This window comes from Saccopteryx bilineata, chromosome 3 (genome assembly GCF_036850765.1).
Source record: "Saccopteryx bilineata isolate mSacBil1 chromosome 3, mSacBil1_pri_phased_curated, whole genome shotgun sequence".
Taxonomy (NCBI): Eukaryota; Metazoa; Chordata; class Mammalia; order Chiroptera; family Emballonuridae; genus Saccopteryx; species Saccopteryx bilineata.
This window is the reverse complement of record NC_089492.1, coordinates 170,099,341-170,120,123: the sequence shown is the minus strand read 5'-3', so window position 1 is coordinate 170,120,123 and position 20,783 is coordinate 170,099,341. Positions and strand designations below refer to the sequence as shown.

At 40.8% G+C, this 20,783-nt stretch overlaps 1 protein-coding gene across 3 annotated transcripts; it reads left to right on the top strand.

Moving 5' to 3' along the window:
• Positions 1–255: 255 nt before the first annotated feature.
• Positions 256–20,531, top strand: NRSN1 (neurensin 1). Of its 3 annotated transcripts, none has more exons than XM_066268284.1 (4): positions 256–404; positions 2,725–2,797; positions 8,371–8,556; positions 18,879–20,531. In XM_066268284.1, the coding sequence occupies exons 3-4, from the start codon at positions 8,380–8,382 to the stop codon at positions 19,275–19,277; spliced, it is 576 nt and encodes a 191-aa protein (XP_066124381.1). In that variant the 5' UTR covers positions 256–404; positions 2,725–2,797; positions 8,371–8,379; the 3' UTR covers positions 19,278–20,531. The 3 variants fall into 3 exon arrangements, with proteins under 3 accessions (XP_066124381.1, XP_066124379.1, XP_066124378.1); XM_066268282.1 differs by having other exon boundaries at positions 2,722–2,797; XM_066268281.1 differs by lacking the exon at positions 256–404 and having other exon boundaries at positions 2,722–2,797; positions 8,310–8,556.
• The last annotated feature ends 252 nt before the right edge of the window (positions 20,532–20,783 follow it).

The window sequence follows — 20,783 nt, the reverse complement described above, 5'->3', positions numbered from 1 at the left end:
CAGAGAAGGTCCAAGGCCCAGCCCTGGACCTTACCTAGGGACGCAGTGACTAGCCTTCCACATGGCAGACGCTTCCCACGGACAACCAGGCCTAGGCTCAGGTGCAGGAGGGACGAAAGTTCTCAGGCAGCCGCGTTGGGGCCCCGCCTACTCACCACTCCGGGCCCGCCCACTCGCCGCGCGCCCGCGCAGTGCGGATTCCGCCCCTTTGGCAGCAGCGGCGGCGGCTGCGCGGGCCTCAGATGAGCGCGCACGCGGGGCACCCAGCTGTCAGTCACACGCAGTCTGAGCTCGGTGCGGCGGGAGCGGCGGCGGTGGCGGCGGCCGCGGCGATGGGACCCCAGCGAGAGATCTGCGGCTAGCTGGCTGCACTTGCTCCACGGGTCGGGGGATCGGAGGGGCAGGTAAAGCCCGGGGATGCGGTAATCTATACTAGGTTTGTCTCTCCAGTTCTCCCTATCCTCCCTTTCTCTTTCCTTCCTCTTTCCTCACTCACCTCTCTCTCTCTGTCTCTCTCTCTTTCTTTCTCTCTCTCTCTCCTCTCTCTCTCTCTCTCTCTCTCTCTCTCTCTCTCTCTCTCACACACACACACACACACACACACATTACTCATTCACGTTATATGTGCACAAATCCGTACAAAAAAAACCTTAGTATTAAAATTCATGAACAAATAAGGGTTAGCCAACTCCATGCTTTGATGATTTGTGGTTTGTGTTACGTAAGAATTTGGGAGATACACAGGGAAAGCTTAAGAGTTTTTTTTTTTCCTGTGAAACAAGAAAAGTTGTTTATTAGGTAAGAGTAAATTCTGTGTATTTGGAGTTTGGGAAGATGGTTTCATTTGTTTTCCAGTCTGACTATAACCCCTCTTGTCCTCGCCGCTCCGTTGCCACATCTAAAAATCTTTGAGCATACTGATATTATTCAATATCTTAGGACCGCCTTTTTGTACGGTTCGAAAGGGGCGTTGGGTGGGGGGGGGGTCAGAGCAAGGCTGATGACCTCAAAGAAAACAGAGAGAGAGTTAAACAGCTGTTGTTCGTTTAATTGCTTCCGGGCTTTGTAGCAGAAATGTTTCAGCACCTTGGAGAGCTCTGTGGGCTCCTGGCCAGCTTTGGTGAAGGGCAAGTGTGGAGTCAGGTCCTACAAAAAAAAATGGGAGCAGGCAACAGATAAGGAAAGAATATTTAATTGAGAGACACGGCACAGATGAGAGAGGGGGAAGGAGAGAAGGGCAAAGGAGAAGAGAGAAGAGAAGAGGAGAGAAGAGGAGAGAAGAGGAGAGAAGAGGAGAGAAGAGAAGAGAAGAGAAGAGAAGAGAAGAGAAGAGAAGAGAAGAGAAGAGAAGAGAAGAGAAGAGAAGAGAAGAGAAGAGAAGAGAGAAGGGAAGGGAAGGGAAGGGAAGGGAAGGGAAGGGAAGGGAAGGGAAGGGAAGGGAAGGGAAGGGAAGGGAAGGGAAGGGAAGGGAAGAGAAAGAAGGGGAGAGGAGAAGAGAAGAGAAGAGAAGAGAAGAGAAGAGAAGAGAAGAGAAGAGAAGAGAAGAGAAGAGAAAAGAGAAGAGAGAAGAGAAGAGAAGAACAGGGGAATAGTGGCTTGTTTTCTTTTTCTTATCCAGATTCAGGACACCCACAAAATAAAATTTTGGAGCAAAGAAATAAATCTTGGAGAAGGTTTGGCTATGGTTTCATATACAATGAACCTGCAAAATACTGAAAATAGTTTGTCAGTTTTCAGCTAGGCTTATTCACCTCAAGTCTTTGAGGTTCTTCTGCAAATGGATGAGGAACTGTTCATCAGAAAGAATTCTCAATGACCTCTTGAAAAATATGCCTGCATTTATTATTCTATTAATATTTCACATGACTAAAGTAATGCAGGAAACCAATAGTTCTATAACTGGCAATGGCTTTTTAATTAAATCTTGCATGGGCTCCTGGTTTTCTTAATCAAATGGAAAGTAAAATGATCATGATAGGAAGAAAATGGATATAGGAGTAAAAATCAACCTAATGAATAAATCATCCAAAGAGCCTTAATAAGTCTAAAATGCATGTACATAGATCAGAAAACACAATGGCTGTAAGAGTCATTTATTTTATAATATAATGGAACAGGCATCAAATAGATTGATTCTGGACTATCTAGGAAGCAAGTAATCTTTTTACTTAGAACTTGTAAACTACAAATGGATTAATCTAATTAGTATTATTGACTGCATGGATTATAATATCAAAATAAGAATAGTGTTTGTATAGTATGTTATATTTTATAAAGCTCTTTTCACTTATGTTGACTTATTTTTCTATAAACTTTCATGGGAGCCCATTAAAAAAGTTACAATATATGTTATACTTTTGTAGAAAAAAAAATCTATCTCTGCTCTTAAACAAGAAGTCTTTTGTTAATGTTTTTGTCAACATTAAAATGATTTTGGCTTAGCCTGACCTGCGGTGGCACAGTGGGTAAAAGCATCAACCTGGAACACTGAGGTCACCAGTTCGAAACCCCGGGCTCCCCTGGTCAAGGCACATAATGGGAGTTGATGCTTTCTGCTCCTCCCTCCCTTCTCTCTCTCTCTCTCTCTCTTTCTGTCTCCTCTCTCTAAAATGAATAAATAAAAAAATCTAAAAATAAATAAATAGAAATAATTAAAATGATTTTGGCTTATGAAATTTAAGTTTTTATCTGGATCACATTCTGCACTGATTTTTTTTTTAGTAGGGTTGAAGAATGTGCCTTTAAAAAGAAAAGTCAAAGAGTAAATAACAAAAAGGAGAAGAAGAGGCCTTCAAAGGTAAGGCTCAAACCTTGTCTCATGTTGATTTATAAGCACCTTGTGGTTTGTATGTAGACAATAAGATTTAAAGAGAATATGTGTTCTTTTTTTCATTTTGGTTTTGGACTTTATATACCTTTATTTAAAATATATATCTTGAAGGAGTAAAGTAATAAGGTAATTGCTTATCATTACCCTTCTTTTAAAAATTATATAGTGGCTGCATATCCACTGACATAGAGGGTATAATAAAGCTCACAATATAGAGCCACAATCTCTACCAATATTCCAGGAAAATAAAATCTCTGTGAAATGATCCATTGGTAGAAACACATTTTTAAGTTTTAAGGTTATGCTTACATAATTCCAGAATGCCTGATTTAAAAGTAAAAGGCTCAGCCCTGACCAGTTGGCTCAGTGGTAGAACATCGGCCTGGTGTGCAGGAGTCCCAGGTTCGATTCCCGGCCAGGGCACACAGGAGAAGCACCCATCTGCTACTCCACCCCTCCCCCTCTTCTTCCTCTCTGTTTCTCTCTTCCCCTCCCGCAGCCAAGGCTCCATTGGAGCAAAGTTGGCCCAGGCACTGAGGATGGCTCTATGGCCTCTGCCTCAGCTCTAGAATGGCTCTGGTTGCAACAGAGCGGCGCCCCAGATGGGCAGAGCATCGCCCCCTGGTGGGCATGCCGAGTGGATCCCGGTCAGGCGCATGTGGGAGTCTGTCTGACTGCCTCCCCGCTTCCAGCTTCAGAAAAAATACAAAAAAATAAATAAATAAAAGGCTCTTAGTAGGCTTTCATGTCTTCCTGCATCAACTCTGTGTCTGGTCTAAGTCTTTTAAATGAATTGACCTTTTGGTTTGGTGCTGGATAAATGGTCTAAATCAGCTATGTGCCTGTACCTTGCAGCACTGGCCCTGGGGAAAAGTGGCTCTAATGGAAACTTCATTCTAATTATCTCAGAATGATTTTATGGAAGAGCAAAGCAGTATGAAAATGGAATAATATTTCAAATACAATAAATAGAACAGGGCCTGTGCCTGGAACCACAGCTGACTCACATGCAGAGCCCATGGGAAAACACTCATCCTTTTATGCCTCAATTTTCTGTCAGTCTTCTCTCAAGGAGACCATGAAGAACAATGATATAAAGTCTTTGATAGGCTTAGCGTTTCATGCTGTATAAATATTTATTTCTGTTTTAATGGCTATGAATACTTTTAAGTAAAATAAAAAGTAACTGTATATGTTAAACAAATTCAAATTTCCAAGAAATTGAGATCGTGATATATTAATACACATAGAGATCAAAATGACACATGTATGGTTTTGTTTGCCAAATGGAGGAATTGTTCAAGAGTTTCTCAGTACTTGTGCTTCTTCCCGCTGCAAATCTCTTGTTTTGGTGCTCTTTTTTTGTTTGTTTGTTGTTGTTTTGCAATTATTGCTTCATGAGTATTTCTCCTTCTAATCCAAAAGTCTACTGAAGGCAGACTGTTCTTTGCTCATTTTTGTGACCATTATCTCACAAAATCTGGCACATAACTAGGCCTTTAAAAACACTGAAGAAAAAAGGGAATGAAAAATTAAGGACCACTCAGGCCATCACTCACCCCAACCCATGTAGAATTCTGTGCCAAGAAGTTTCAAAGTGCTTGAGGTCAAAGTGATAAACAGGAGAGACCAAGTCCCTGCCCTTGTGAAGCTTACAGTCTATCATGTACCTTGTCTATCAGAACATGCATAATGGAGTATCATGTAGTAACAAATGCTATTAAGGCAAACAAACTTGGACAAAGGGATAGAGAGTGATAAATATGCTGATTGCAGAAAGTCTCTTGGAAGACTTTGGAAGGGAAGTTAAGGTATGATTTCTCCATCTATGGGTCTCTGGGATATGATAGGTATGTTGTGTTGCTAAGAATTGAATATTCATTTTAATGTATAATTGTATATGCCATTGAGATAGACAGATTATAAAAAGAAGAATATGGATGGGTCCTCATTTACCAGCACGTAGAATGTCCTTCAGGAATAATGAAAACAACTGGCTCTGAGATGACCAAGCAACCAGATACTAATGTCGCCTGTGTTCTATCAAGGTGGCCATGTTGGCAGCGAGGCTGCACAGGCTCCACAAGATGGTTTATAAAAGAATATTTACAAACTCACTTAAATACAATACTGGAGGCTTTGACCAGATAGTGCAGTTAGTTAGAGTCTCATCCCAATAAACCAGGGTTGGGAATTCGATGCCTGGTCAGGACACATACAAGAATCAACCAATGAATGCATAAGTGAATGGGTGGAACAACGAATTGATCTCTCTCTCTCAAAGCAATAATTAAATAATTTAAGTACAATACTGGAAAATATTTTCATTCACTGCCCCCCATTCATGCACATCCTGGGATGTCAAGGCTTTCTCTAAAATAAAGGGAGCCCTCTAGTATCTGTCACATAACAACTGTTATAGATTTGACATTATTGTTTTTGCTGTTGCTAATACTGTGGCTATTGAAATACAAATATCATAATTCTCTTAAAACTTTCTCATTAAGTAAATGCTGGGCCAACCTAAAAAGCCTTTGACATAGCTTCCACTTCTTCTTAACCTTAGTTTATTGTATAATAATTACCCAACTCTTAGAATGACTTTATAATGTGACCTCATGTATCATGTAGTCTTTATGACACTGGAGATGTTAATCAACTAAGTAGTACTGTAACATTTTTTATATTGAGACAACAAGTTACTGGCTTTTCTATGAGAATTGTAACTCTTTGTTGAGATTTTGTAGATGCAAAATTCTCATTTTAATGTGTTTAAAAAAAGTCATGATCTTCCAAGTACTCATTCTCCACTAAGAATGAATTCCAAGTTATATGTTTGGGAAGATGTATGAACAAACCTCTAAGACTCCCAGGAACTACTGTTTTAGGCCATATACACGATATTGAAGTTAACTTATTAAACAAACCATAAGCAACCATGCATTCGATTTAATACTAAGTAACTAACCTAAGTAGTTGCTTATATGCTCTTTTGAACTAAAGCTTCTTACATACAATAATAAAGCAAAATTTGAGACAATAACAATCAATCTATGAGCATTTAAGAGAAGGTGGCAAATTAGTAAACCCAGTTGTTAATCCAACAAAAATAATTGACCCCGTCTATAGATTCATGGCCAAAGACTCCTACGCAAATATATCTAGAAGGATTAAAGGTTAAGTGGTGCAACCATCTTATTTTAAAATTAATAAAAACCAAAGTTCAGAGAGGTTACTGAGCTTGCCTGAGATGTCATGACCAGTAAGTTGCAGACTAAGAACTAGCATTAGAACCCATTTTCTGCTCTTTCTGGTTAGAACAGTGGAGGCCATGTTTTGTGTTTAGAGAAAGGAAAAAGTCTCATTAGGATTCCTTTTCTGGAATATATCTAGCATCACTAAATATCTATTCTGACTTAGAGTAGAGCCTTCCATCACTTAGCTTCAAAAACATTTGTTTTATGACACTATCTCTCTATGATTTTACCCATACTGAATCTAACAAAGTTGGATCACTGAGTCTCGTCCTATAAAGCAGACACAGTTAACCTGGTGTGCTGGAAACAAGTTGTGCCAGGAAGGACTATAGTGTGTCACATGGTGCTGCTTTACATGAAAGAATCCTGAGAAAGAATGACGGTAGCATCTAAGAAAAATAAGTGTGACTGTTGCTTTGCAGGATTTATTTTTACTAGTTTAATATTATTTTTGTCTTTGTTATGTTAAATTCTGATACTTTATAGAATATCAGAAAATATATGTTTGAGTGAGTTGGTATCTATGTAATGATTCAGTCCATGGGCAATCATGTTTCACCTGCTCCCTTACTCATGGTATAACCTTTAGCAAGTTATTTTTTGATGCCTCAGTTGCTTCGGTGACAAAACAAAATTAGTAATAATAATTCTTTGTTATCCTCCCTTTGAGTGAAATTTTGTTAGAATATCTTTAAAGAAAGTGCCTTTAAAATTGTACTACTTATATATCATTTGTAATAGGCCTTTATTAATCATCTGCATTGTGCAAGCATCAGACAAAAGGTACTGCAGAGGTCATCCTAGCATTTAAAATATGAAAACTAAGTTAAAAGAATTTGATTCACCAGGCTTTGCTGTTCTCATCAGGCAAAGTACATTCTAAAATCTTAAATTTTAAATGAAATAATATCATTCTAAAATGTTCAAAAGAGTTTTATTTGTTTGTTTGTTTGTTTGTGGCCACGGGACAGGAAAATGTTAAATATCCCTGGCTTCAGCTTTGATTTTAGCCCATGATTGTATCCAATGAAATAAATGATCCCACAAGCACTCTTGCCAGAAATTTAGATTTTTTTCCCATGTAGATATACATAGCTACTTGGTTTCTTGGTAAATAATTAGAAATATTTAATATATTTCTGCTAGCTTAAGTTATACCACAAGCCCCAAGAAAACCCAGTTCAATTGGGAAAATACCCTTCTATATTGATCCTTGCTTGGTCATTTTGAGATCATGTCCACACAGGGAAAGCAAACTAGAGGATAATTGAAATTTTCAAACAATATTTCACATCTCCAGCTGCATATTAATCTGCTTATATGGAGATTAACAGATTAAACACAGAATAACTGAGAATTCCCTCACTCACCAGATTTGCTATCCCTCAGTAGTAATTCCTTTTTTTGTTTGTTTTTCATGAATTAATAATCAAATGCCTCTCTTCATGGGTAATGATTAGGTAAACTAATAAGAAGGCAAAGTCACAAATAACCTACTGGGAATGTAGTTTTATTTAACAACTTTCTGAATTCTTATTTATACTAGACACTTCATGGAAAATAACAAAAGCCTGGGGTCAATTCTCTACTTTTTGCTTTAGCATACCATATGGACAGAGGTCCTCACAAATAATTATTGAACTACTTGGTGTCAGAGTTAGTGAGGTGTAAATTATTGCCCATCATTTGTGATTAAAAAAGCATGAAGCATAAGTTTGCTCAGTTGCTTTTTAAATAAAGCTTCTGTATAACTTAACAATTGGTTAAAGAGTTAGAGCAGGTTACATTAGATCCAAAGGCATAATTTCTAACTGCTAAGAGTAAAACTGTGTAGACCACAAGGAAGCATGGTTAAACATCTGAGAAGATAGTCCAAGACAAATTCCACCTGCAGAAATGAGTGCCTGCCTGCTTCTTTGCATGTGTAAGTGTAAAGACTACTGGGTTCCAAAAGATTACAGATTACTTGTGAAGACAATGAAAATCTCAGCTTCTTTGTTGCCATTTCTCATGTGCTTCAGGCTTAAATTTTTGCATAATTTAACTGAACTGTGTTGTTATGTCTGGTTTTACTTGTGGAGAACCAATTCTAACTATTGAGTATTTAGGGGAAGTTTGTATTAAGCTTGTAAGAAAGGTAGGTCTAGAACAGTGTCTTTGTTCTTAAGAATCAACATTGTTCAAATAAGCTGACATTGCTCAGCCTAGTTCTCATCTTTAAGGTGCCTTTTGATCCGGAGGCCAGAGCCCACAAGCTCATGCACATGGATGTTATCGTTTTAGCTGGGAAGGATGAGTTCTTGCAGTAATGTCTGTGGATCCAAGCCAATCGAGGGCAGGTACCAGCGCTATGGAGTCCGGTCTTACCTGCACCAGTTTTATGAGGACTGTACCACCTCGATCTGGGAGTATGAGGATGATTTCCAGATCCAGAGATCACCTAACAGGTGGAGCTCAGTGTTCTGGAAGGTAAGTCAAGAGCACATGTTTAATTTAAGAAAGGGCACAGTTATTGGATATGGTAAATACTATGGCTGTAGAGAGCTGTGAGGCTTGAAACTCTGTGTGGGCATCCCTCCTGGTGATACTATATGCAGTTTTCTTCTCTTAGGAAACTAGAATAAACATCTGGGGCTGAAGAAAGCTTCTAAACAGCATTATTGTTGATCTTTAGGTTAAACATAAGTCAATACAATTGCTATAATTAATTATTGTTATCTTTGTTACTGTTGTTATTGTGCCCCTAAATTCACCAACTGTTAAGCCATCCATAGGCAAAATACTGTATGCTTCTAGCATCCCTTACAGTCTTGGTAATTATTATGTGACAAATTACAGCAATTAGTAAAAAGAAGTAATTGGGTGTTGAGAGAAGGATAGTGCTGACACATTTTAAGGTGGTCACTCTTCCAGCCCTAGCTCTACCAGATGTGTGATCCTGAGGCTCTCTGATCTTCAACTCCCCAAATGAAGGAGTCTCATTAGACAATGTATTCAGTTATTTAAAATATAATTAGTGAGTACCTATTCTGTGCCCAGAAGTTGCAAAGTGCTGTGGATGAAAGCGATAAACAGGAAAAGAAAAAGCCCCTGCCCTCATGGAACTTACTATCTGTCATGGCAAACAGACTGTAAACAAATAAACCACATAATAGAGTGTCAGGTAGTGACAAGTGTAATGAAGAGAAATAAATCAGGACAAGAGGCTGGGGAGTGATGGAGGACTGGTATTTAGATGCTGATGACAGAAAGGCTTTCAGAGCAGATGATATTTATAAGCAAGTACCAGGATGAGCTGAGGGTCATTCCAGACTGGGAAAATAGCAAATCCAAAAGCTCTGATATGGGAACAAGTTTGATGTGTTGGAAAAAATAGCAAGAAATACATTCAGATCAGAGTGGAATGAAAGGGGGAAAGGACACATGATGGACTCAGAAGAAGAATAGGGCCCAGATGATTCATGTAGAGCCTTATAGATGACAGTGGGGATATTTACTCTTACTTCGAGAGACACAAGAAGTCATGTGAACATTTTATGCAGAGAAGAGACATGATCCAATTAATATTTTAACAGGACAATTGTGTCTACTACACAGAAAATAGTTTATAGAAGGAAAAAAGTGGCCCTGGCCGGTTGGCTCAGTGGTAGAGCGTCGGCCTGGCATGTGGAAGTCCTGGTTTCGACTCCCGGCCAGGGCACACAGGAGATGCGCCCATCTGCTTCTCCACCCCTCCCCCTCTCCTTCCTCTCTGTCTTTCTCTTCCCCTCCCGCAGCCGAGGCTCCATTGGAGCAAAAGATGCCCGGGCGCTGGGGATGGCTCCTTGGTCTCTGGCCCAGGCGCTAGAGTGGCTCTGGTCACGACAGAGCGATGCCCCCGGATGGGCAGATCATCGCCCCCTGGTGGGCATGTTGGGTGGATCCCAGTCGGGCGCATGTGGGAGTCTGACTGCCTCCCCGTTTCCAGCTTCAGAAAAATAAAAAAATAAATAAAAAAAGGGGAAAAAGTAAAAGCAACTTGATTATTTAAGAGGCTATTAAAGTACCCTAGCAGAGATGATGGTGGCTTAAATTAGAGGGATGCTAGTGGAGATGAGGAGAAGTAGTCAAATTTAGCATACAGTTTGAAGACCAAGATGTTAGAACATGCTGATGAATTAGAAATGAGACAAAGTGGAGTCAAGCATGACTCCAAGGCTTGCAGCCTGAGCTATGCAGTGGATGATGTTATAATTTACTAGGTTGGAGAATGCGAGGAGAACAGTGGCACAGATGGGGAACCAAGAGTTGAATTCTGGCTATATTATATTGGTGATGCCTAGTAGATATGCAAGTGGAGGTCTCCAGTGGCAATTTAAATATATTGACCTGCAGTTCATAGACTGGGAGTCATTAATCTACTAAATATATCATATATAAGGCACTAGACTAGGTGAGATTACCTAGAAAGACAGAGGGACATAGAAGAGAAGGGTCACTGGGACATTCCAACATTTTGAAATTAAGAAAAGGCTGAGTCTTAAGGAAGGGAAGCTGAGAAGATGCAGCCTTGGCTGATGTCTCTGTTCCACTCGAGCTCTAACATTCTGTGACTCAGGGTTTCCAATCATCCTGACTTCCAAAAGATCTCAGAATTTTCGACACTGATACTGATATGAACTTGCAATTTATTGCAATAGTGTAACCAGAGACAATGCAATATAATGGTTATGAACATGGACTCTGTCCTCAGTCTTTATGGTTCAAATCTCAGCACTTTCATTTAATAGCTCTGTGACTTTGGCAAATAATTCACCTTAATGAGACTCTTATGGTGATACTTACAGTATCAAACACATAAAGTTATGAGTACTAAATAATATTTACAAAGAGCTTAGAATAATGTCTGGCATGCACTCAATAAGCATTCAATGTAGTAATTACTATTCCCCAATGCCATATGGAGCATTAAGTCCTGAAATGGAAATAAAAGTAGTAATCTAGTTAATAAACAAAGCATTGGGTAACATAGTTGTTAACATGGATTACCCAAGGCCTGTGTGACGTCAAAATCTCATTAGTGTCATGTGCTCTGTATTAGAATCGGTCAAGCTATCATCCTTGCCCTGTCACTTCTGATGCATCCTTCCTGGCCTGAACCAGTGAAATCAATAGCCAAGCTTGGCACATATTGTATTTACCCACGTAAGTGGGTGCTTGCTTCAATCTGTGTCAAAAACAAATATTTGCCTCACAGATCTGTTGTGCCAAAAGCCTAAATGCTCCTGACACAGAATATTGTCAGCATTTGTGTGGCTCCAAAGCCTTACTAGTTATATGATTTGTGATCTATAAATCCATTAAATAATAGAAAGGTATGGATTCAAAATAAAAAAACTCACAGGAAATTACCAACCACAGAATTCAGATTTTAATATTTTCTCCTTTCTACTTTATACAAACAAGATCTCAAAGTGTTTGCCCCTGATGTTCTGTACCTATTGCAGAAGGAAAAAAAAAAAAGAACAGGCAAAATCATGTCTCATAGAGATTATATTACAACAAAATCCAAATCTTAGACTCATATTCTAATTATTAACACTAGACTGGGAATTCAGAACCACAGAGTTCGCCTGAATAACCTAAGAACCACTGTCTTAGAGACCTTACCTCCACCAGGGGAATAAAGCAACTGCTCTTGGCTTTCTTCCTCAGAAATTTTAAGTGAATTCATTTCAGTAGGTTTATGAAGTGCTTTCTGCCAATACAGAGAAAAGCACTGGTTATGCACATGTTTCTATTATGATTTTTTTGTTGTTATTTTTTTCCCTCTCATTTTAAATTGCATCTGTAAGTGGTTCAAGCTGTGGGCTTCCCTTTCCCCCTCTTCCACCACAGTGTTGCCATGGTCATGCTGGTGTCTCACTGGGGACTCTGCTCACAGTTCTTCAGTGGGACTCTGCCCTCAAGCCAGCTCCTTCGCAATGGGCAGCATGGAGGGGATTAATGAAAATGGAGGTTGGAATCCAATGGGCCTGAGTTAGAATACTTGTGCTGTCACATGGACCTACAGAGCATCTACCTCACAGTGCTGTTCTTTCTACAAATGTTTATATGTCCTCCGTGCACAAGAATATGGGGTAGACTCTGGGATTCAACTGTGAAGAAGACACTATTCTTCACTTGTGAGTAAGATATAGCCTTGGCTTAAAGGAGTTAATAAATAAGGAAGGTAGACATTTACACAGATTGTTCAAATCCAATGTGACAGACATTCTCCTAAAAGTAGTCAAAGAAGTTACTGGAAACACAAGGCAGGGAGATCCTGATGCAATCTGAGGAAGGAATAGCTCCACAGAAGAGATCACCTGCGAACAAGCAGGAACAGGGCACCCGACAGAGGGAGAGCATTGCAGAAACTGAGTCCTAAGAAAAGATGGCATGCTCAGGAGATCGCAAATAGCTCGTGTGAATGGGTAGGTTAGAAGTTATAGGAAAGGGGCCAAGAGATGAATGTTGGAATGCATATAAGAGGCAGATCACAGATGATTTTGAAAAGCTATGAAACAGAAATTTCTCTAGAACCTTCTAGTTTGAGTACAGGCAGGGGGCAATATAATAATTAGTGGAGGTTATCATGGGGAGGTTGACTCACATACAGGTGTAAACATACCCATAGTATTACACACATCCTCTGTGCCTCACCAGTGCTGTGTCACCGTGAGGCTGCCCCAGCCACCACTAATATATCCCAGTGCCTGTAAAAACCTATATGACATGGTTCTCACCTACCGCTGCCACCCTCTGCTGCTACCAAGGCAGAATTTTTCTTTCTTATCCTTGCACTGGACCGTCCCTGAGACTGTTGCCACTTGATTGTACAGCAAAGAGCCTCAGTATGGCAGGTATGAACTAATGGGAGCAATCTTCTCACTCCCAGTCATACTTCCCTAACCTCAGGGTTACCCTCCTTTTTACCTTTTCTCTTCAACTCATGTGAAAAACTACTCAAAGGGTGTCCAAAAGCCATGTGCAGGTCCCAGGCAAGTGCCTCCCCCACAGCCTTACTCGAAGTGAAAGTGGCCCTGTCCATCTCTTTTCTCTCAGGACCCTCCTCCTCTGTGTCCTGATCTCTTCAGTTTACCCTCGAAGCTAAGTCAGTTTAATCTTACATTAGGTTTCTCTTCAACGTTTTGTTAGATGTTAAAGAAATAGTTTCATATTAAAAATGAGAGGAGATATGAAAGCTTCTTAAGAGAGAATTCACGTGCGATTCATTCTGTTTTTAAACATTCTTGCAGCAGATAGCACTTGAAGAATGGGTAAAGAAGGGTAAGACGAGCACTGGTGACCTAGGAATGCTATTGGGATGCTCAGAGCAGGACAGAATAATCCTTAATGGCTGGCATTGTTAGAGGAGCTGTGGTGATGGCGAGGAGAGTCAAGAATCAAGAGAGCCTTATGAGGTAGAATCAATAAAAATTAATTAGCTATTGATTATGAGTGTGAGGAAAGGGTCAGTGAATGGGAGGCTAGCAAGAACCAGATAGGAAATACAGGAGGGAGGGAAGGAAAGAAGGAAAGGAGGGAGGAAGGAAGGGAGGCAGAAAAGAATATTTTGAATGTTTAGGTTTGATAAGCCTATGGGACATCCTATTGTCTTCCCCACACTGTGCCCCCAGTAACCACTGTGACTACTTTTAAGGGAGTGTTTATCACATTGGATTGTAACTGTGCTCCTACTGACTGTCAGAAATATGAGGCTGGAGCCCAGGAGGATGATTTAAGCTTGAGCTGGAGATTTAGAGATTCTTGGTATATAGGTGGTAGTTTAAACTTCAGCCACAGATTAAACCCTAGAGAGAACATACTGAACAAAAGGTATGAGTCAAGGGTGGAATTTTGAAGAACCTGATTAATTAAGAACAATATCTGGCAAAGCAGGTTGAGAGTGGGTTGTTAAAGAGGCAGCTGTAGAAAGAGAAGAGAGTTATTATATCTGGGATAACAATAGGTGAGGGTTTTAAGAAAGCATGTTAACATCAGTGACTGCAGAACATTCAAATGAAATAAAAAGAAGAATCTCATGGGGTTTGAAAATTAGAAGGTCGTTGGTGACCCTGGAGAGAGCAATTTCAGTGAAATCATGGGGACTAAGTTTGGCTGTCAAAAGTAGGAATGACTTCAAGCAGCAGCTAGCAAGGACCATGGGAATCTAGAACAGGTTTTGAAGACTGAAGTGTTCACATGCTAGAAGGGCAGGGTCCCTGTAAAGTAGAGGAGCTAGTGCAGGTTAATGAGTTCCACTACCCAGGGGAAGGGGGAGTGTAGGAGGTAAGGCATGTGAAAGGACTTAGATCATAGCCTGGCCTAGATTTTGACTTTGTAAAGCTCAATGTCCCTACAGGCAGGTCAGGCAAGGAGGTTGGGACATAAGCTAAAATCTGTCCTCATTGCTGGCAAGTGACACCACTTATAGTTCAGAGCCTGCAGCAGCCCTCAGGGCTAATGAAGAAGGAAAGCCATTCTTCACTCTGGATGTGCTTCCCCCGAATTACCTCTGACCCAGATGGCTACTCTCACATTTTGCTTCATCCAGCATTTCCACCACACTCTGTTCTTCCCAGCTACACTAGGTCTTGCTTCCAACAGTCATTACTGCCTCCTCTCTGCCAGGACAGCTGTGTTGCTCCTGCTGCCAGCTCTCCTTATTGAAGTAAACTGCATTTTCTTAACTCATCAGCTCATAGAGATGTAGTAAAGGGGCTGTTGGTCAAAATAACAGCAGTCTCTGGCTTGTTGCCCCCACAAGCAGAATTTCTGGAATCCAAGTTCTCTGCCCTATCCAGTCCTCTTTTCCAGCAGCAAAGACTGAGTCTTCACACATGCTCCTCACAGCCAGGGAAGTCATTAGAAGTTACAACTCAAAAACTGTCCTTGCTGGTGTCTTTAAGCTCTGTCACAGCCTGGGGAGGTCCTTCTCTCTCACTGTTGGTGTCAAGATAACCCTCCCACAGCGCCAGGAGGCTCTGCTATGCCTCAGGGAGGCCCTGTGCCCAGCAGCATTTCAAGTCCTCTGCATGGCTCTAAATAGGGCTGCTTTACTCTCTCAGACCCTTAAAAGATCTCTGTGTTGTATTTTGTAGAACTCTGTTTAATAGAGTCCTTATCCTCCTTGACCCAGGACCACTTCAATTTAGAGCTATTCTAGAGACAATTATTAGGATACTGTACACCATCATTCTCTAATTTTTTCATTCCTTCCAGTATTCCAACATGGTGCTAGAATTAAGGTGATGTATGCCAACATCCCTCCTTACATCCATTATATGCTTAGGGAAGTTAAGATTCAGGAAAGTTTTGATCCCATCATTGCTCCGTCATGCCTACAATACTGGACTCTCCCTGACACATTTTAATGGATTTAGAGTCTCTGAGCACATTTCTTAAAGATTCTCAGTAGACTTGTATTGATGGCATCTTTGGAGTTAGCAGATAAGTTCACTGTGGTCCCCTCCACGGAGTGCAGCCATCTCTCTGAGACACGGAGATCACAAGGAAAAGGGAGAAGGCTCAGGGAGGCCAGCCATTTTCCAGTTCTTGAAGTGAGCAAAAGCTGTGCCATCTGCAAGAGATGGTTTGCCTTTAGCTTCTGAGTGATATTCCAAGCATGGGTTCTAATCTGTAAGCACTGAGGAGAGGAGCAGACTGTTCTGAGAATCAATCACCTGGCTCCGTAGTCAGCAGTCGGATGGTTTAAGTTAGTCAGGAATATTTATTGAGCTCTGGCCGGAATACGAGATGTGGAGAGACAAGACAGAAATAGAAGATGGAGAACATTGGCCTCAGTTGTTCTTAAGAACTTCAGAAACTAAGACAGATACATTTTAACTGCTTTCAATTTTTGAGAATTAGTGCCAGTTTTTGAGGAGGGAGGTAATTTAGTGACATATGAAGCATGTCACCATGGATATTTAAGTTAATTTAGTTTGTGCATTCAGAATTTTCCAATGTGAGTCATTTTTTAAAAGTTATTTTAAAATAATGGTTAGTCTTTGAAGGTGAATTTATTTGCTATCGTTTTTAGAAAAATATAGAAAGCCATTTGAAATGTACTTTACAAGCCAATTTATTCCTATACTGCTTATATATTATGGAGAATAGTTTCTATTTTTTTCAGAAGAGATTATATTGACTTTTTGTTTTTCAGTTTCCTCAGAATATTACAAAATAGAATTTTATCCATCTATGGTAACAAAACCATCTGTTGCAATAAAACAATAATTGAAGGTAATATACAAAATAGTAACTGATAAAGTATCATAGGAGAGTAAAGGGGGTAGGGGCTTAGAAAACCTGGGTTAGAGTTCAGTCAAGCCATCTGCTAACTACAGGACCTTGAACTATGCTTCTTTAATCCTATAAACCTCAGTTTCTTTTAGGTGAAATAGGAATAAATTATCTACCTCTCATAAGGCTGGTGAGGATAAAATGAAAAATACATCTAGCACTAGTCTAAGTCATAATAGAAGTTGTTAACACTAGGTCACTGCCATCAATCCACTGCCAACAAGAGTCCCCAATCTGGGCTGTGGTAAAAGGAGAAACTTAACTCAGGTAAAACATTTTGCAAACAGGAAAAACTCAGCTTTCAAAAGAAACAAAGTCAGCTCCCCAGAGACAAAGTGAAGGCTGCCTAATATAGAGAAAGCTGCCATTCTGGTCCCTGATTGGTCATTTTTATGTAAATGAGGAATCCAGATTCTCACAGTTTGGTTCAAATAGCACTGTCCTGATTGGACAGAATTGCCTGTTTTGATTGGTCAATATAGAGCTGCTATGATTGCTCAGTAAATATGGAAATAAGGCTACAGCTGTGTGGCTTTGATTGGGTAAGATCGCAGGTCTCAGCCTACTGGTTGAAATATGATGCCAAGAACTCCTTTATGAAGGTCAGCTCACCCTGTGAAGGAGCACAATGCAGGTGGCTCACAGCTTAGCCTGTGGCTTTCTCCTGAAATGCAGCATGCATGAGATGTCTCTCTCTCTGCCAGCATTGTATGGTAGACTCTGAGTATGATCTGAGCACAGTTAACTACAAGAAGTTCCTCTTGGCAGATATATTTTTTCTGGAGGTTCACAATACTCAATAATACTAGTTCTCCTTTTCTCCTTTTGTTAAAGTGATGGATTTGCAAGTGTGTTTTCCTTCTATTATCTCAACCTTGTTTACTCTGGAATTTAATAAATAAATAAGTTAAATAAACATACTTTAAATGTTCAAGATTAAATGGTGTTATTCATTTGGTTATTTTTCCAACCTGTTCTTCTAACTAAAAGCAAATAGAAACAGTAGAAAGTGAAAAAAATGTGTTTTAAAAATACAGAACTGTATTAGCTGTTCTTTATTTTAAGTACTGAGCAATTGTTGTACTGTGGTTGCCAATGTAGCATAATTTTATAAGAGGAACATTTCCAAATAATAACAGCAACTTAGTCCAATATATTACTTAGCCAGGCAAAGGACGAAGTCTTTCATGCATAGTCTCATTTAGTCCTCACAACAACTCTGAGTTGGGTACAATGATCATTTATCATTTTCTAGGTGGGGAAATTAGCAACAAGAGCATGTATATGATTCAGTGCTAGTTGGCAGTGCTAGAATCAAAGCCTGTGTCTGTTAGTTCTAACCCTCTGAGTTTAAACCACCAAATGGTGTATTACTTTCCATCTCCAGTGTGTTACATTTTATTAGAATTTGAGCTTACGCGATGTAATTTCCATTTGTTGCTCCTAACACTTTTCAGCATCTGCACAAACCCAAAGAGCACTGGCCTGCTGTCAGATCTGTGGCTTCCAGCCCTGCCTTTGCAACTTGCTCTTCATCCTGGGCCAGTGACCTACCCTCGGCAAGGTTACATTTCCTCAGCTGTAAACTGACAATTATGGTTCCTTCCCCACTTACTTGGGGGAAGTGGTGCGTAGTTAGTTACATAGACTGTCAATACCTTCCAACCAAAATCACCAGGACATACCTATAAGTAGAAGGAGTTAAGTCTGTTACACACCATGGTGAGGGAGATGACACCATGAGGACTCCTGGGCTGTTTCAGTAAGGGAGTATGAGAAAGGACATGTCGGAAGATGTGGGTTTGGGTTGAATGGTTTGGGGAGAGTCTAATGGAAGAGGAGTTCACCCTGCATTGTCAGAGGCAATTCTATGATTGAATTTCTTAGGGAATCTTATCTATAGGGAGGGCCGCCTAGAGCAAATACTAAAGCTGCATTTGGTAAAGAAGCAGCCATCATTCATATTGGCAGAGAAGAGAGGAGGTGTCAGGTATTTGACCTTGGTTTTAGACAAAATGTGTAGCAGTCTTACTTCATCACGGGGGCAGAATAAGCTTGTTTGATGATACTCTGTGAGACTGATTGTGCCAATGGGCAGCTTCTAGCAACATCAGGGTCTAGTGGATAGAGTCAGGCCAGCTTCTGGATGTCAGGGCTGCTTTCCTCTTCCACCAGACCAAAGGGGACAATGTAAGTGGAAGCAGGCTTTGTAACTGCAAAAGATACCACACTCAGAAATCTTAAACGAAAAATCAAGACAGTGCTACAGTTTCTGGTTGGCATTAAAATCAGCAAGGTACTCTTGTCATCTTCTCTTTTACCAGAAAATTAGGTAGGCTTCTTATTCATATTTGGGGTGACAGAAAATACACATCCCCAAAACACAAGCCCTGCCCTTGTGGGTTCAGGGAGAGCTGAAGCACCCGTGCTTACCTGTCTTGCTTCGTTGTGTCTCTCTCTAGGTCGGACTCATCTCCGGCATGATCTTTGTGATTCTCGGATTGACTGTTTTGGCAGTGGGCTTTCTTGTGCCCCCCAAAATTGAAGCTTTTGGTGAAGCAGATTTCATGGTGGTCGACACCCATGCTATCCAGTTTAACGAAGCCCTTGATGTGTGCAAGTTGGCAGGGGCCATGCTCTTCTGCATTGGGAGCACATCCATGGCAGGGTGCCTGCTGATGTCAGTATTTGCTAAACGCTACTCCAAAGAAGAAAAATTCCTGCAGCAAAAGTTTAAAGAGCGAATCGCAGACATCAAGGCCCACACTCAGCCCATCACAAAAGCTCCAGGCCCTGGGGGAACAAAGATACCAGTCACTTTGTCCAGGGTTCAAAATGTCCAGCCTGTATTGGCAACCTGAACCATGTTGCTCCCCATGCTCTCTTCTCTAATGTTACACACATGGTTATGAAGGAGCAGGCCAGCTTTTGAGGTGACAAGGCTTTGGTGTTGATTTGTCCCATGGCTGTGCTCAATTGTGGTCAGCCTAGGGCATGAGCTTACACTCAGTTAGCTCAGGGGCCCTGTTGAGGGTGGATGCCACCGGAGCGCAGGCACCGGCTGTGAAAGGATGCTTCTGCGTGCCCGCCCAGAGGCCTCTGAAACTCCCCTCTCATAGATTGTGGCTTAGTGTCATTTTTTGCATTATTGGAAAGCCCTGGACAGTGTAGACCAGTCTCTCACTCACTAACATGGCCCATTTTATTTTCCAGTAGTGGTTTTTCTAATCTTCCCTGCGTGGTGCTGCCTTTTTTTCCTGTCTCATTAAGTGTAGGATAGTGTCATGTGTGTTCTTAGAAAAATCGAGTTCCCTGACTTTGACCCAAACATTATTAGTCTTTTAACTATACATTACATGAGGGTCTTGAGATTGGATACATTTATCAGAGTTCTTCACAAATCCTTTCTGTTTTCGTTCGGTTTCACTTAAGCTAAAATTGCCAATTCTAGAATCTTGGGGAAAAAGTTCATGTTGGGAGCATCTATTTATGCAAAGTCTAAAAGCACTTCACTAGAAGCTGAGGAATTTGAGTTTCTACTACTAAATAGCTGTGTGACCTTAAAGAAGTAATTTGATTTTCCAGGCCTCAGTTTCCCCATCTATATAATAGGGGTCCTGGACTGTGGTGTCTGAGATTCCTTTTTTACCATGTGTCAGTGAGTCTCCCCCACCCCTGCACCAACTATGTTTCCGAAGTCCTATGGCTCTCCCCACAGTGCGGTGAGGTCCTTGGAGTCCGGGACTCCAGGAAAGCCACCAAGTCAGCAGCCTCCATCCACCTCCCCCTAAATAGCCAATCCCGGAAGTTTATACGAGGCTGCCCTATATTTATAAAGACAAAACTAAGCTGTCCTCCAATACGAAACCACTGAATAGATATTAACCTTAAAGGGTTTTCTTCCTCTATGAAGACCTTTTATTCTCCAGCAAGATATTCGTCTCATCCTTTTGCACCTTTATTTTAGCCGTGGATTTCAGTGGACTGAGGAAGATGGAAGATGTGACCTTGGTATTCATCCTCTCAGAATTTTTGCCCTCTCACGTTCTGTCTATTTTTCCTTCCTCCTTCCATCTTTCCCTCACTGGATAAATAAAATATGTGAACCAGCAGAACCTGAATTGCATTGTCATTCCTTCAGTGTGGCTCTTCTGCTCCGACTTGTGATTTTCCATTTTAAGGCTGATTAGCTCTGATGTTCCCCTGGCTGAATGGAGGAATACATGGAGCAATTAGTGCTCTTTGTGCACACTGTTTATTTTGCCTGGTCCAGTATAAAACAGATGGCAAATCAGCCCCCTCAACAAGGAACACTGGCCAGATTTGGGAGAAGTCGTTCCAGTTCCCTCAGGTTTTCCACTTTCCTG

What these genes read in the sequence shown, in the direction of transcription:
- NRSN1 (XM_066268284.1), top strand. Translation starts at nt 8,380, where the DNA reads ATGAGTTCTTGCAGTAATGTCTGTGGATCCAAGCCAATCGAGGGCAGG. An exon ending in GGAGCTCAGTGTTCTGGAAG is followed by an intron (nt 8,557 to 18,878) that starts GTAAGTCAAGAG and finishes GTCTCTCTCTAG; the next exon opens with GTCGGACTCATCTCCGGCAT.